The sequence below is a fragment of the Phoenix dactylifera genome, chromosome 7, assembly GCF_051530095.1.
Source record: "Phoenix dactylifera cultivar Ajwa chromosome 7, Ajwa_hap1_PhDact_Kaust_v1.1, whole genome shotgun sequence".
Lineage (NCBI taxonomy): Eukaryota > Viridiplantae > Streptophyta > Magnoliopsida > Arecales > Arecaceae > Phoenix > Phoenix dactylifera.
This window is the reverse complement of record NC_143196.1, coordinates 32,530,115-32,548,080: the sequence shown is the minus strand read 5'-3', so window position 1 is coordinate 32,548,080 and position 17,966 is coordinate 32,530,115. Positions and strand designations below refer to the sequence as shown.

The 17,966-nt window shown below is 37.8% G+C and overlaps 1 protein-coding gene across 8 annotated transcripts in view; it reads left to right on the top strand.

The window, feature by feature from the left end:
* The first annotated feature begins 692 nt into the window (after positions 1 to 692).
* Positions 693 to 17,966, top strand: part of LOC103713720 (putative cyclic nucleotide-gated ion channel 20, chloroplastic) — a 30,264-nt gene continuing 12,990 nt past the window's right edge. For 3 of the 8 annotated variants that reach the window (XM_039127117.3, XM_039127118.3, XM_088701766.2), the window contains exons 1-9: positions 702 to 785; positions 2,479 to 2,519; positions 2,610 to 3,061; positions 3,710 to 3,898; positions 12,118 to 12,216; positions 14,012 to 14,149; positions 15,846 to 16,094; positions 16,494 to 16,745; positions 17,353 to 17,498. In XM_039127117.3, the coding sequence (XP_038983045.3) occupies positions 2,651 to 3,061; positions 3,710 to 3,898; positions 12,118 to 12,216; positions 14,012 to 14,149; positions 15,846 to 16,094; positions 16,494 to 16,745; positions 17,353 to 17,498 (1,484 nt within the window). In that variant the 5' untranslated portion in view covers positions 702 to 785; positions 2,479 to 2,519; positions 2,610 to 2,650. Of the gene's footprint in view, positions 786 to 2,478; positions 2,520 to 2,609; positions 3,062 to 3,709; positions 4,187 to 10,534; positions 12,217 to 14,011; positions 14,150 to 15,845; positions 16,095 to 16,493; positions 16,746 to 17,352; positions 17,499 to 17,966 lie in introns of all 8 variants that reach the window. The other 5 variants (XM_039127116.3, XM_088701767.2, XM_039127114.3 and 2 more) reach the window with 4 other exon arrangements.

Genomic DNA, 17,966 nt, shown 5'->3' with positions numbered 1-17,966 from the left:
CAAGCCAAATTTCATATCACACTATTTTTTGTCCATATGACTGATTGGCCGGAACTTGGTGTCTCCCGGCTCCCCTCTCACGAGGACAAAAAAAATCCCAGACCTTCTTCCAAAATCCAATTCCATTGCAGAAAACTGGCACATGACCCATATTCAGTTCGATGTTCCCTCACTTCCTCCCTGCAAAAGTTAAAAAAAACAGAAACCAAAAAACAGAAGGAAAAAAAGAAAAAAAAGCCTGCTACCGAGACACCAGAGGTATCAATAGTGTAATAGACCGAGAGAGGATCCTCACAGACCAATAGTATCACGACCCACAAAAAAAAAAAAAAAAAGAACGGATCGGATCGGATCCGTTCGGTGAACCCAGATCCGACCCAAAAAATGATTCAGTCCAATTTTAGGATCCGATCCGGATCCGCAGGTCCTAAAATTCGGATCGGGTCGGGTCTACGTGGGTCGGGTCGGATCGGGTCTCAGGTCGATTCGACCCATTTGCAGCCTTGATGGCATGGGTATATATGCAAAAATAAGGATAAAAAGGGGTAGAATAGCAAAATAAGTGTTTTACGAGGATATGCTATATAACTATGAATTTTGGAAAACATATTCATGCAAAATTTAATATTTAGAAGGGTGTTTATGTAAAACATTTTATTTCTTAAATTTTATTTGAGGGGTGGCTTGCATGCGAAGTCACTCTCGAACTTTGAATTGGAGGCAAAACGCTCTCTCCCTCTCCTTCTCGCTCTCTCATGTGAAGAAGACGGCTCACTAGCGACGAGGTTCTCCTCTTCCCCAATTTCTTTAGTATTTGTGTCTTGGCATGTTCTTTGAAGTTTGTACAACGTTTTCTTGGGAAATTTTTGGTGTATAAAGAATTCCTTCTCTGTTTTCATGCGAACATTCTCGAGCGCTGGTTCTCGTTCGCGTTGTCGCCAATTTTTTGCTACTATTTTTGTTTCTTGTCTTGTTCAACATCGTTTTCTTGCGAGCTGTAGGATCTTTTTTTGTTCTTTTCCCTTTTGTGGAATTTTAATATGAGAGTCTTGTCTGGAATCTTGGCTTCTTTTGTGACATCATTTTCATGTAAATTTTGGGGTTCCGTTTACGTTTTTCGGGAATTCTATATCTATCTTTGGCATGAAATCTTTAATTTTACGAGAGTTTCTTGGCTTCTTCTTTAAAAATGCTTTCTTGTGAAATCTTTAATATTTTTTGAGATTCTTTCATTCTTTTTCTCTTCTAGGAAATGCTACAATGTTTTCTTGCAAACTATGGGTTTTTTTAATCTTTTAGTTTTTTTTCAGGAATTCTGCGCCAGGCTAAGATCTTGAAATTTATTCTCTGTGGTTTCATATTTATCATCTCTTTCGGGATTACTATTTTTAGTCTGAAATCTTAAAAGAAAAATTATTCTCTGGTAGCTTTGCGTCTACTATTGACTGTAATAACCAAACCCATTTTTAAAGATGGGGTTGCATCACCTGTGACAGATTAGAAATTCCCCTTTTCTGGGAGGTTTACTATAGTGAAACCATATATATGTGTGATACACATCCTGATCAAGGTTTTTTTTGGTTCAAAATTCCAAAGTTTGGTATATGCTATAAATTTTTAAATGAATAAGAAGGCTCCTGTTATTGTGATTTAGAAGGTGGATCAGCCCATGAAAACTAATAAATCTGCAAACATCTTTGAAATATATAGTTAGGCCTGAAGCTTGTTAGCATATAATTTAAGATAACGAACCGGCGTCATTTTGCACGCGATATGAAGTACAATGTGATATGTCGTATTTTTATTGTGAATGAGCTCGCCATTTTCTTGACAATCTATTAGAATTAATAACATTCAAAAATTTTAGTTGTCATATTGCAACTGTGGGTTAATGACCAACATGCCTTGCCCGAAAAGTTGCTTAATTCATTTCTGTTGGAATCATGCTCTTCATCAGGGCAGGTTCCTTTAATTAGTGCTTAAAGTTTCTTTAATTTGTGCCTGTAACTTCCATCCAAGCCCAATCACTTTAGCACTGGCCGACATGATTTGGGAATCCACTCATAGTTTAAGATTTCAAATAAATATTTCTTTAAATCCTCTTGTTTAAATGAACATTAGAATTGTTACATGGTTCTAAATTTGTTTTTGGAAAAAGATTAGTTCTTGCAAAAAAAATATTCAGTTCTATCTTTCTGTTTTTGTCCAGGTTATTTAAAAGAATGCTGGTGAATCAAGTTCACAAAGCTAGCTCCATATGGTAGAAACAAGCTTTGGGAACTGTGGTTTTTGACCAAATTATCATAGTTGCAAACCTGCTTAGGGTCCTTTCTATTGAATTCGCTCATATTTTATCTCATGAAAATTTTAATTTTGTACATCAAATAGATTATGAATTTTTTTTTAGATGGAAAATAATTATATACATATTCATTTCTTATTTGCTAATAATTTCTTATTTTCATTAATACTCTCAAGTATCGAGGAACATTTTTGATCAAACTGATGAGTAATTCAAGGTAATTTTTCTCTTTTTTTTTTCATCTTTGTTGTTGTTGTCGTTGTCATTTTGCTCACATGCATTTCAAAATCCTCTTATCCAAGGCCAGCTCTTGAGAAGTATCTGGTTTGGGTCAAATTTCAAATTCCCATGCCTTCAAACAGAGAAGGTGAATATCAAAATTCAACTGCTGGGAGTGCATCCATGTCTAAGCCAGCAAGTTCATCCTATGAAAATGAAGATGACTTTGTGTCTCATACTGGTCATCCGTGTAGCAAGAGGACAACACAATTTGTACCTTTAAGCATCCCTCTATGTGGCAAGCAGAAGCTTGATAAGGTTTCTGGCTCTAAGTTTGGCAAACAACAAAACTTACCAGCAGTAATGCCTGAAGAAACTGCTCGGAAGAACCGGTCAGATGGTAACCATGAAGGAAGGAATGAGCATCTGCCAAAATCTGGGAGCTTGGCGTTATGCAGCAATCCTGATTGCATTAATTGTCCAGCAGCTTATAAAGTGAAATGGGATCATCTCCGAGGTTCAATTCATCTTGATAGCAAGGTGCATTTCTTTCCCTCAGAAACTCTCCTTTTGTGCATGGAAACCTATGCAACCATTATGATGAGTAACATGTGTTTAAAATTTATAATTAGATGTTGAATGGATATCATAGACTACTTATTTTATCAAGGAAATGACTGGGAGTTATGTTAACCAATTACCACGGCCTTAAGGTTGACTTTCACCTTAAAGTGCGGACATGAGCTTTCACTGGTTTAAGTAGAGTACTTGATTGTTGTTGAACCAGGATTCTACTACTGTTACATGAAAATGGCATTATACAGGCATGCAGTGCATATAAGCAAAGATGGCAGAATTTTTTCAATTAAAATTAAGGAGGGAAGGGCATTGAACTGACCAAATCATCTATTATCTCGTTTTCCAATCAAGCATTGATCAAAGAAATTTATGCTAATACTCTGAAGCACATTTTTGTCTTAGTTTAACGAGTTTTGCATCACTCCTTAGCTTTTTTGGTCGATCATACTGCTCTTCTTAGATTATTTCTAGTTAAAATTTAAAAGAAAAATGTCTGTGAAGGATTCAATATCACTATGGATGACTTTATATAGCATAAATTATCTAAGCTTTCATGTATTATTAGTTAAATTTGTGTTTTACTTTCTCTTTGTTTCTTTTCTTGTGCAGCTTCATGAAATTCTATATGGGGATGCTGAAGGAGGGGCAAGGAAAATTACTTCTTGTTTTAATTCATATTTTCCAATCATGAATCCACATACCAGGGTTATCCAACAATGGAACCAATTTATTTTTATTTGTTGCCTGGTGATGGTTGTATTTGATCCAATATTTTTCTTGCTTCCCTCTATACAAATGGTATGCATTTGCTTTTTTCTACATCTAGGGAGTACATCCTGGTTCCATCAAACGATTTCTTTTTTGTTTTAAGCTTAATTATGTAATTTTATGCTATGCTCATGCATTAAATTAGTCTTGTAATTGGTGAGCTTCAATTCTCATGTTTCATTCTTTTCTAAGCAGAAATTGGTTGTATGTTAGCATATTTCTTATAGTTCACTAAAATCATTTGGATTAATCAGATTTACTTATATGCATCAATGATTTGAGACAACATCCTTCGTATATGCATATTATTTCGTGCCTGTCACGCCCCGAACCCGAACTTAGGCCCGGGACGCGCCAGACGCCGCACACCCGCACGGCGGACCGCACGGGCGTGCAAGGCTGAATAATCAGACACTCAAGTCACAACATCAGATCACAATATCAATACTAAAAATCTATCATTTATGATAATCAAATCAATAATTCAATTTCAAATGTCTCAAATAAAGTTGGTAACATTTATTTACAAGATCAATTACTTATGACAAAATGAATCTAAATCTATCTATGTCCAATGTCATAAGTCCTCTCCTCCCGAATCCCCTATCAATCATCTCCTGCAATTATGTCAAAAACAGGTATGAGCTACAACAGCTCAGTAGGTAACAACATGCATAAAGTCACGATAACATGTATTAAAGCATATGCAATATAACTACAGGTCATGTGCACAAATAAATATGATGATCCGCAAACCAATCCGATACTCAAGTAATATATATATATACCATCTCAGTTTATCATATCACGCATAACATAATCCACAGATCAAACCGCATGACTACGGCCACATCACCCAGTGGCATGGTCACACCGAAGTGTCAACACTCTGCTCCAAATGGAGCCCTGCACCGCAGTGCTGCACCCCAGGGTGCCCCAATCTCTGCTCCTCAGAGCATGCTCCGCAGAGCCAAAACACCCCATAGTGCCGGAACTAGCTCCTCATACAAGTCGACAGGGCCAACGTTTCCACCCCATTGGCGGGAATCCTAGACAATAGTCACGCGGTCTCCAAAATCACATCCACAAATTCCAACAATCAAACTTAATATAAACATAAGTTTTCAAAACCAATATATATGCATAATAGATTTTCAGATGATCAATTTACAGTCAAAAACATGCTTCTAAATGATAATACTGCCAAGAATATAAAACATATTAATATGCTGGAAATAATCACACATATGCATAGTACATGTAAATCATACTTTAAGCAAGGTTACCTACCTGGGTTCGCTTAAAAATCCCTGCCACTGATATCACGAACCCCTGATTAAAACACAAACATTAATTATTTAATTAACTAAGAAACATAATTTAAACTATTCCCAATCCCTTAAATTTCTAAGTTCATGGATCTAAGAATGGGCCCCTAAGATCAAACATAGACCCTAAAATCAGGATCCTTTAAACCCAAGTCAATTGTGGCCCAAACAGATTAGGCCCAATTGAACCAAACCGGATAACAGGTCCGGATCAGATTTCGGGCCCAACCCAAACCAGCCCACAGTTCCAATTTGGCCCGACTCAGCCCAACACAGACCCCCAACCCAACCCAGACCAGATCTGATCAGACCATAACAAAACCCATTCACTTAAACTCAGACCCAACCCAATTCAAGAAATGGGTGGAACCGGTTCACGGTCTGATCCACACTACCCAACTCAAGTTCAGGCTAAATCCCATGGTTCAATCGGATCAGGGTCTGTTTGTGTCTGGTTTGAGACCCAAACAGGCAACGGAAATCAAAGCAAGGTATACACCCAGGAAGAAGAAAGAAGAAAAGAAGAAGAAGAAGAAGAAGAAGAAGAAGAAGAGGGGGGGTGGTGTGCCTGGTGGTTCCGGTCGGCCTTCGGCGGTCGACCGTGGTCCTCGACGGCGGCGCTCGGCCAGCCGCCGTCGGTTACCCCACCTTCACAGGCGGCACCGAACGGGAAGAAGAAGAGAAGAAGGAGAGAGAGAGGAAGAAAAGGGAGGAAAGAGAGGGAGACCGGGGCTGGAAGCCCGGCCCCCGTTCACCCACCTCCGGCCGAACCCATTTCGGCCGGATTGACCCCGGCCGGCCACCGTCGGCCGGCCGAATCTCCCAAAAGGAACTTCCCCGAAACAGGGGAAGTAAAACCCATTGATTCCCATCGTTTCTCTCCCCTTAAATCCAAAAAAAATAGGTCTATGTTGTCTTGCTCACCTCCGGTCGTCGACGAAAGGATACCCGGCGGCGGCGACGGTGGCTCCGGCGATCCTTTAAAAAAAAAGGAAGAAGATGAGGGGAAAAACTCAAGTTTTTTTTTTTTTTTTTAGAGGGATGGGGAAAAGGATGGGGCTCGGATGAGGCTCTCAGAGGAGAGAAAGAGGGAGAGAGAGAGAGAGAGGGAGAGGGAAGAGGGAAGAGGGGGGTGGGGCGGAGATCCCGCTGGCCGTTCGGCCGGCGTGGTCTTCGTGGGCAGACCACGATGACCCAATTGAAGTCGGCACTCCTTGCCGACTTCAGTTCGGGTCTTCACACTCTAACCAACTAAAAAGAAATTTCGTCCTCGAAATTAAAACATACCTCAATCCAAGAACAAGGCAGGGAACTTCTCTCTCATCTCCTCCTCCAGCTCCCAGGTGGCTTCTCTCTTACTGTGATTGCTCCACTGCACCTTTACATAAGGAATCGTGCGCCTCCTCAAAACTTGGTCCTTCCTATTTACCACACGTAGTAAGTTCTTTTGATCTCCTTCAAAAGAATTCCAAACTCCCAACCTTGGATTAAAATGCCATAATTATATCCCAAACAAATTAATTTCTCTTGATTCTACCCAGAGATCATAATTGGCTTGACAGAAATAGGAGAAATCTTTAGTATCAAATACTCTTAATATTCTATAATCATTTTTCTTTTTTCTTTTCTTTCTCCCACATCATTCCAACAAATAAGAGATCCATGTTAAAACATTCCAAGTCTAAGACCAACCAAGGAATCATCAATCGTAAATGCTAAATTTAACATGCCCAAGATTCTCCCAAAAGTTGTCAACAATAGAAGATCCACTGGTGAAAATTACAGAGCTACCTTTAGATCATCCATAGAATCAACAACATTCTCCTGAAACTAACTCAAGTATTTCATCATAATGCCTTTTAGATCAAATATTAATGATCTTAACCAGTTTCAAAATAAGTCAAACCACCAGACTTCCGCTGCACACTCTGATTTAATTCATTTAATTCTTTAAAGTCACAAATGATTTCTGACTAAAGTATCACTTTGCATTAAGACTAAGAAACTCCAAATTTCAAATTTTCAAGTAGAACTAGAGCAAAACCTCTAGATCTTTTTGTCCTCAATTTATATAGAGTATACTTACCATAACTAACCCCCAATCCTTTAGTCAAGTTTAAGGTCACTACGTGATCTCCACAACCTTCTTAGAATCCAAAAATATCTAGGTTTAATTTAAAGGGGTAATTCTTGTATTCCTTTAGCAATTTAATCAGAAAATCTACATTGATTTTCCTTCCAACAGAATTTACTTCAAATTCAATGGGTTAGAACTGTTGAGCCAATATCCCTATGAGTAGGAATTAACCCTATCAACCTCCAAATTCTTTTTCACCAAAATTCTTAATGTCTATGATCAATGCTACACATAATAACTCACATAAGCTTCTTAAAATCGAAATTTCTACTCAATTTTGTATTTTACAATGACAAAAATTTCTAGTTAGATCATAAACCGAGACTTGAGTTCAAATTAACACATCCAATAGTCTCCAACAATTATAAGAAAATTCAGGAGCCCAATCCGAATATACAAATTCAAGTAATTAGAATTCTCCACCAATTTGCTTACTAGCCCTAAAAATTTAACCCACCAATAGAAATACATCTATTTAAAATATCCAAACATGTCAATACCAAATATAATTTCATATACAGATTTAACCTCGAAGAACAATTTGCTTTAATATTATGAAAAATCGTTCTTAGCTCACTCCAATGCTATAATAGATCCATGCACAAACTCTACTCTAATAATTACCAACAAAACCAAAAGTACTATTACATCTGCACCCATATCATGTTTGAACTTTCAGATCACTTACACAACATCTAAACATGATATAACTAGTATGCCAAGGCTAACCTTCCTATACATGCCTTAGGTCTACCCTCTCTTATCATGATCAAAGACAATTTATACTTTCCTTCCACACTCATCGAAAACCAAATCCGATGCATACATTTTATCACAATGCCCAGTGATCTCACACCTTAAGCACTGAATTTAATTATCATGTCTCAAATTATCATAACCTTAAGCTATGATATATTTCTGTCACGATCCCTAGTGATCTTAAACATATGCTCAGATTCCAACTGGTCACATTTTCCAATAAGCTTAAACCTCAAACTTTAATGCCACTAAGGCCACAGTCCCTAGTGGTCTTAAACCTTAGATTATAATATCATTCTTGTTACAATCTCAAGTGATTATAAACCAAATCTCTGATAGTTTTTCTATCATAATTCTCCACTGATACTCACCTAAACATAAACCCTAGGATACCTTAACCTTAAGCTCTGATACCACTAAATCTGTCACGCCCCGAACCCGAACTTAGGCCCGGGACGCGCCAGACGCCGCACACCCGCACGGCGGACCGCACGGGCGTGCAAGGCTCCCCATAATCATATATCATCACCTGCAAAAATGTAAATGGTAGGAGTGAGCTAACAGCTCAGTAGGCGACATCATGCAATAAAGTCATCATATAACATGTCATAATGCATATAAAAGCAGCTAAACACATAAATCCAAAAATCCACACAATAATCTGTAAACCCAATCCGAGACTCAAAATAACTCAACCGCATGACTACGGCCACATCACCCAGTGGCATGGTCACACCGAAGTGTCAACACTCTGCTCCAAATGGAGCCCTGCACCGCAGTGCTGCACCCCAGGGTGCCCCAATCTCTGCTCCTCAGAGCATGCTCCGCAGAGCCAAAACACCCCATAGTGCCGGAACTAGCTCCTCATACAAGTCGACAGGGCCAACGTTTCCACCCCATTGGCGGGAATCCTAGACAATAGTCACGCGGTCTCCAAAATCACATCCACAAATTCCAACAATCAAACTTAATATAAACATAAGTTTTCAAAACCAATATATATGCATAATAGATTTTCAGATGATCGATTTACAGTCAAAAACATGCTTCTAAATGATAATACTGCCAAGAATATAAAACATATTAATATGCTGGAAATAATCACACATATGCATAGTACATGTAAATCATACTTTAAGCAAGGTTACCTACCTGGGTTCGCTTAAAAATCCCTGCCACTGATATCACGAACCCCTGATTAAAACACAAACATTAATTATTTAATTAACTAAGAAACATAATTTAAACTATTCCCAATCCCTTAAATTTCTAAGTTCATGGATCTAAGAATGGGCCCCTAAGATCAAACATAGACCCTAAAATCAGGATCCTTTAAACCCAAGTCAATTGTGGCCCAAACAGATTAGGCCCAATTGAACCAAACCGGATAACAGGTCCGGATCAGATTTCGGGCCCAACCCAAACCAGCCCACAGTTCCAATTTGGCCCGACTCAGCCCAACACAGACCCCCAACCCAACCCAGACCAGATCTGATCAGACCATAACAAAACCCATTCACTTAAACTCAGACCCAACCCAATTCAAGAAATGGGTGGAACCGGTTCACGGTCTGATCCACACTACCCAACTCAAGTTCAGGCTAAATCCCATGGTTCAATCGGATCAGGGTCTGTTTGTGTCTGGTTTGAGACCCAAACAGGCAACGGAAATCAAAGCAAGGTATACACCCAGGAAGAAGAAAGAAGAAAAGAAGAAGAAGAAGAAGAAGAAGAAGAAGAAGAAGAGGGGGGGGTGTGCCTGGTGGTTCCGGTCGGCCCTCGGCGGTCGACCGTGGTCCTCGACGGCGGCGCTCGGCCAGCCGCCGTCGGTTACCCCACCTTCACAGGCGGCACCGAACGGGAAGAAGAAGAGAAGAAGGAGAGAGAGAGGAAGAAAAGGGAGGAAAGAGAGGGAGACCGGGGCTGGAAGCCCGGCCCCCGTTCACCCACCTCCGGCCGAACCCATTTCGGCCGGATTGACCCCGGCCGGCCACCGTCGGCCGGCCGAATCTCCCAAAAGGAACTTCCCCGAAACAGGGGAAGTAAAACCCATTGATTCCCATCGTTTCTCTCCCCTTAAATCCAAAAAAAATAGGTCTATGTTGTCTTGCTCACCTCCGGTCGTCGACGAAAGGATACCCGGCGGCGGTGGCGGCGACGGTGGCTCCGGCGATCCTTTAAAAAAAAAGGAAGAAGATGAGGGGAAAAACTCAAGTTTTTTTTTTTTTTTTTTAGAGGGATGGGGAAAAGGATGGGGCTCGGATGAGGCTCTCAGAGGAGAGAAAGAGGGAGAGAGAGAGAGAGAGAGGGAGAGGGAAGAGGGAAGAGGGGGGTGGGGCGGAGATCCCGCTGGCCGTTCGGCCGGCGTGGTCTTCGTGGGCAGACCACGATGACCCAACTGAAGTCGGCACTCCTTGCCGACTTCAGTTCGGGTCTTCACAGTGCCAACAAAATTATGAAGGAGAGAATAAGTATCATTCATGATAGTATGTTTTGTGTTTTATTCCATTGTTAGCAGAAACTCAAAAACTTGAAACATGATAACTTTTTATCATGACACATCCACAGCTTGCCTCAATACAATATGAATATATACAAGTGCTTATTATCATGATATCAGAACATAGGCATGATACTTTATGAAATATTGAAACAGCAGGAGTCATCAAGAGCAATTTTTGTTCTTCTTCTGTTCAGTTATTTGGACTTCTTTCTCGTCTCTTTAGTTAATCAGTTAAGTACATTGTCTTTTAACTTCTTCATACCTTCTGGAAATACATAAATTATATAAGAGATGGTTCATACATTACATTCTTTATATTTTTCATGGTACAGAATTCCAATGACAACTAGTAGTGCAGATCAAAAGTTAACTAAATTTGATCTAGTTTCCAGAATTGTCTGAATCGACACAGAAGTGGGTAAACTTAGAAGTTGCATTAATGCAACATAGAAAGAACAACTATGGAAGCAAGAGCTCCTTTCAATTATCAACTAAAATATATAATTATTGAATCTCAAGTTATTTACTTGGGGGTCTTTTACATTGATGTGGTCCACTGATGCATATATGGATTATTTTGCCATTATTTTCTTATTCCATGCCAAATTCTTTCACATCTTTTTTTATAGATAGCATAGCTACTTTCATCCAAGTATCTTCTTAGTCTTTTGGTCCTCCTTTTTGATCCATAGTTGCGATCCCACCTCGCTAAATCTGTCTTTGGTGTATGCTGCACATTGCCCACCCATCTGAAAGGATTTCTTAGCACCTTTTCTATTGTTGGTGCGACTCCTTGTACTCTTACGTGTGTTCATTTCTAATGCTACCTGATGTCAGTTTACCACAAACTCAGAACAAATATCCTGATATATGCTAAAGCTTTTCTTACTGTCATGCATCCTCCTCAGACCCGCTACTTTGATCAATATTGTGGGTGAAAAATGGACCAGCAATGGGAATGATGTATGGCAAGGGGGCATAGAAATGCTTGCAAGAACCATATATCAATGAAGCATTCTCGTTCTTGCAAATAATATACCTCTTGAGGTTAAATATAAGATTGTTACACTTCCTTTTCTTCTTTTCCTTTGAAGGTAGCATAATATGCTTAATAACGTGTTGTTTTTTTTTTATTTTTTAATTGAGATTTTATTCAATCTAAAATAGAATATAGTTCTTTTTAGGTTGAAAAAATATATTTAAGGAGACCCTTGTACAAGGTTTAATTTTTTATTTGCATTTTAATATTACCTGTAAAAATATTGACAAGAGATATATTCAATATTGACTATTCCTTATTTTTCTGGTTTAGCTTTATATTGTTTTAAATATCATGCTTACATGACATATTGTTTAACAGTTTTTTAATTCTTAGGACTAAATTATCTAAAGCATCACTTGCATGATCAAGCTTTATGACTTTCATCTGATATGTTCATGCATGAACCCAACCTTTCGAATCTTTTTGGTCCATTTTTGGTACATAATAATATTTCTTTCCATTTTTTCCTTTCAAGAGCAGGACAACAAGTGTATAATCATGGACTGGTCCTTGGCAACATCATTTGCAGTTGTGAGAAGTGTAATTGATTTCATCTACTTCATACACATGCTTCTTCAGGTCAGTTACTTGGGTGAAACTACTTGGTGCTTTTGAAGAGGCCTATCCCGTCATAATATTGGTCTCAGTTCACTAGCATTTTTTTTCATAATTATCCTTTCTCTTTTAGTTGAGCAATGCTGATACTTGGAACTTGGATGAGGTGGGAAGAAAAAAATACTAGCCTACACTAGCCTACTTTCTATAGAATGAGACAATAAAGTTGCAATCATTAAGAACTTCTATCAAGAGACCAAACCAACCATATGATTAATAGGGTTACCATGTTTTGACTAGCATATTGCAAGTTGATTTGGCCTTAATAGAGTTTTAAATGCCAATACATACAATCTGAGGAAGCAAGGATACTTCAAATCACATGTGGTGTCCATATTAGATACATATCAGGTATCGAGACTCATTAGATACTTCCCAGATATGTGTCATATACTTGTGTTAAGTATCCTATTTTTCAAAATTAAAAAATAATATTCTGGATACTTCCCATATACACTTGAGATGCTACCTCGATACCTTCAAAAATGAGGGGGAGCGTGCTTTTTTTTTAATATTAGCTTTTTAATGGTTAATATTAATATTGGAGGTTATGATGTTAATGATAAAACATGAAGTATAGGCTGGGGTCTATGGTGAAGGATGACTAAATTATGAGCTTGTAAAGTTGATACTATTGTATAAAGTATGGTCTATGTTATTGTGAATTTTCAATAGCATACCATCCTTTATAGATACTTTTTTACATCCGTATATATGTACGTAGACGTATATCTACATAGTTATACATGTATTTTTGTATAAAATACATGTATTTCTCGACATATCCTAGCCACATCATGTCCTACACTTTCAAGACTTCTTGTATTGGCATATCCATGTAATGTTGTATTTGTATTCCATATCCATGTGCATGCTTCATATATGCAATTGTGAAAACACAAAATCTCATGAAGTTGCAAATGTATGAGTATTTGACATATTTAATGCTCAAAGTTTGCTCATTTAATGTTTTTTCCTTCTAAAAGCTGTTATCTTTTTAACATTTCACTGATTGTGCAATCTTGTGGTCAAATTATGAGTACCAAAGTTGGAATTCTGCTTATGATCAATGATTATGCTTCTTTTTCACAAAATTGTTTATTAGTACATAGAGGGGTTTGAGTCCTATGCCAGCCGCTTTGTGAGAAAAAAAAAGGGCCAAACATTAGGTCTCCTTAGTATGCCCCTCCCAGGACCCCAGATTGCTGGAACATAACTGGGTAATTGCCCTTGGTTATTATTACTATAGTTGGGTCTGAAATGTTTTAAGACTTTGCTATTCTGATGGAAAAGATTCTCTGATTGCAAAGAAGTACTGACAAAAAGCAGCCAGCTACTAGTTCTTGTGTTAGTATATTTAATCAACACGTGCAAAAATGAGCATGTGTTTCCTACGTGAGGGTAAAGAACTAGTTGCTTGTTATAGTCTATTTTTCAGGATTTAAAAGATGGAACATCAACATTTTGGATCCCTCAGAATTTTTATTCCTTCCCTGTATCAGAATAATTGCATCCTTAAATGTTGCCTGTCTCATTTTCTTTTATATGAGTTTTGAAGTCTACAAGCCCTCGGAGGCTTAGAGTTTGCTTGGTAAAGCTTGTGCCTATTTTTACTATTATATGTATATATGAATCATTCACTCTTTGTAAATCTGACAATTAGCCATGTGAAATAAAATCATTTTTCATATATCTAACCCGCATAAGCATAAGTTATATTGAACTTTGCTTATCAATATAATCATATCATTTGCTGCAGTTCAGGGTGGCATATGTGGCTCCTGAATCTAGAGTGGTGGGTGCTGGGGATTTAGTTGATCAACCAAAGAGAATTGCTCTTCATTATCTTCGACATAATTTTATACTTGACCTGTGTGTTGCATTACCACTTCCTCAGGTGAGATCTTACTCCTTACAAGTTGCTTATTGCTCTTCAACAGTTGTTATCAGCATCTTTTTTTTTTTTTCTTTTCTGCATATAAATTATTGGTGTAGCTTTTTTAGGGGCAAAACTTTAATTTAATTTCACCAGTAGTGCACTTAATTAGGTGAAAGAGGATTAAGGAATATGTGAGGATTGGCTCCATCCATCACACTTTTTTTCTTCTGGTATTTTCTTCACCCCACCCTTAGTCTCTTTCCTCTCTCTTCTTCATCAATTTTACATGTTGTCTTTCCATTTAGTGTGAAGTTAGAATAAACTCTGCTTAACTGATAGTGAGTTTTATTGTTTATTTTTCTTACATGTGAAAGCCTATTGCTCTTGTATTACATGAATGAGTAAATTAGGTGTGTTAAAACATGAAATAAGGTCACTGTCATCAAAAGTCGGACTGCAGTTTCTGCCATTACCCTAATAATAATAAATTTTTTTATGACTAGAGAAACTCAAGGTTTTGGTGTAAATGAACTCATTCTTTTGTCCATTATGCATAATAATTTTGAGTGTAAAGTAGCTATGTACTTTTTTTTCCTTGTACTCTGCCATTCCATGCATTGGCATGTACAGTGCCAGGCTATTACTATGCATTGGTAATTTGGTATAGTATATTTTGCATTTGTATCAAGGATATAAGCGTCATCCTGTGCCAATCCATGTGTTAGCATGTACTATGCTGGCCTACCATTGCCACTCGACACTGTGTCAGTACTAGGTATCAAGCCTGCTGTCACATATTGACCTGCAAGAATGGAGCTACATGGAGGTTTTCTTCGACGGAGGGAAATAGGCCTCTTCTTTGCACATTGAGACTCCATAGTTGTCAGTTGTCACAATTGTTAGGAGCCTTGAAGTCTCAAGACTGACAGCCAAAATTCACATAGCAAATGGCCCATAATGAGCAAACCAGCACTCATCTCTGTCACTCCTTATCTACCATGATATTACTGCTGTCATTGACTTTGGTCCCAGCTTGTGTCACAAAATTCCTCTTTTTCATGAACACAAGGAACACTTGTTCCTCCAATTGTAATTCACATGTTCTTTTTTCTGAAAAATGCAATATGAATAAGTTAGATTTCTTTTTTTGATTTAAGTTAGGATTAATATTAGGCCTTTGTTGCATGTTAAGTTGCTACCTTTAAACTGCCCCCTTCCCCCATCCCTGTGGCAGATGAATCATGGTTGGACCATGGTTGACACATCCAGCATGTCATGAGCCACTGCATAGCACATGCTATGCCAGCTACTAGCTGGCATATATTGTGCCGGTGCCTGCAACACTTGAATCACTGATTTTTATTCAAAAATTAGAGCTAGTTGATGCTATTTGTGCTTGAAATATAAGAAACTGCTTATACCATATTGTCTCTCAGAATACAACCTAAAACAAATAGTTCCAATGGCTTGTGGTCAGCTTGTAAATCCTTGATATGTATTTAAGAAATGCAGCTGGTTAATGTTGTTCTTGCTCCAAATCATGAAACTGCTGCTGCCGCATTATTTCTTAGAAACAGTATTTATGGTCATACAGTTCTTTTTCAGTAGCATACTCATGCTATAAAAAATTAGGATCCAAAGCATATTTTCTGGCTGTGGCTTTTTTGGTCCTTTGTACTTACCAAGAATCTTTTCTCTTCTGTTTCTGATGAAGATTATGCTATTGTTCGTCATACCAGAAGCTGTGGAACCAACAGCAGGAATCTATGCAAGAGATATCTTATGCTTAACAGTTACAATTCAGTATATACCAAGAATGATTAAATTTTTCCAATTGCTAGCTGGTCGGTCAACAGGTGGCTTCGTATTTGAGTCGGCATGGACAAGTTTTGTTATGAACGTGCTTATGTATTTATTGTCTGGACATGTTGTGGGTGCAATCTGGTACATCTTTGGGCTACAGGTTGGTAAAAGCCTTTCTGACATACATGCTTGCTTGATATAATCCACTTCCATAATGGAGATTGTATAGGGTCAAGTTTAGCTGAAGTAGAATCTTTATGTCTGCTTCATGCTTTCTGCTATGCACAAGGGACTTCTATACTGTGTTTGGACTTTGGAGGAGGATCAGATTCAAATATCCCTGTCAACCACTCTACGGACATGATTCTTTGATCACTAGTTTCAAAGTTACCTATGTCTCATCCCTGAATTAGAAGCCTTATTTTCTCTTTGCTGCAGGTCTAACCTGCATCCATGCATATATTTTGATCCTGATCCCAATCCTTATAGGAAAAGTATAATGCAACATTAACCTGTTCATGACTCTGCATATTTTTAACTTTACATTTTTCTGTTTCAGAGGGTTAATGAATGTCTACGGGGCGCCTGCTCTGATTCTCATATCTTGCATTGTGAATCATTCATTGAATGTGGACATGGGAATAAAAATCCAATATCAGCTTGGCAAGAATGGTTAAAGGATTCAAACTCTAGTGATTGCTTTACTACAGATGGTAGTTACACATATGGAATTTTTAATCAAGCTGTTCTCTTAACTATGCAACCTAGTATCATCACACGACTTATTTATGCATTGTGTTGGGGTTTCCTGGTATGTTATCCTTTCAACTTCCCTTTAAATGTTTTTGCTTTTGGTCCTAAAACTGATATCATTTTGTTTTGCATGAGATTTGGAACACAAAATAAATTTTGATGTAATGTGTTATTTCATACTGCAATGTATGTTATGCACGATTTTGACCCTAAGTAGTTACTGTTATATGTAATGTAAAACTTTTATGAATTATTTTATATTATGTTGAGATATTCAAGTTTGAAAGATATGGAAATGATTTTGTTGCCTTTGTATAAAGGTTTAAAATATCAACTATCAAATCTATATAAACCAAGGTATGGTATGGTATCCACCATATCGCCCTCCTATTGATAAAGGATATCAACCATACACTTTGACATGTTTGGTATGCCCAGCCTGTTTGCGCCTCCATATGCATTTCCATATTTTTCTTGCTTTTTATTTCTTAATATTATGTTTTCCTAAAAGATATGGAAGAAATGTCAATTTAAGCACCCTAATCATCCTATACAAAGTGTGTTGAAGTTTTTAAAATGAAAATATGTTAGTTGTAACGTTGTATGCTAACATAACGTGAACTGTATTTTGATGTTTTAAAAGTTAATTTGTTTTTCTGTCTTAGCAAATGGCTACACTAGTTGGGAACCAAATTCCATCTTATAAAGTGGGGGAGATTCTGTTCACTACTTTTCTCATTGGATTGGGACTGTTGCTTTTTGCTTGGCTACTTGGAAATATTCAGAACTTTCTATCGGCTCTTGGTAGGAGGTATGCAAATTACAAACTACTCACACATTATGCCAGATTCTTTTTCATATCAGTTCTTGACATAAAAAATTGTTGACTACCTTTGATGTGTAAGAAATCATAGCTTTGGTCAAACACATGCTTTTGTCTGGGTGGACGTTTAAAACGTTAAATATTTTTCCATTATTGACCTTTGGTTGCTGCTTATGCTCTTTTATGGTTCAAGAAAATATTATTGCATGCTCAGAAATCTATATACTTCAGGTGTAAAAGAGCTATTGGCTTGTCTGTCATTTGTCAGGCCTTGGTTGCATGCCTCAGATGCCTGTTTTCTTGCTTAAATTTGTATAATGATCAACAATGCCATAAGTGGCCATCTTCCAGATAGGGGTACGCTAGTCCTCTCAGTTCTGATGCCTTAATTATCATAAGAGCTATGCCCCACACCTCCTCTCCACATTCTGCTCCTTTTCTAACTTCTTTCCTTTT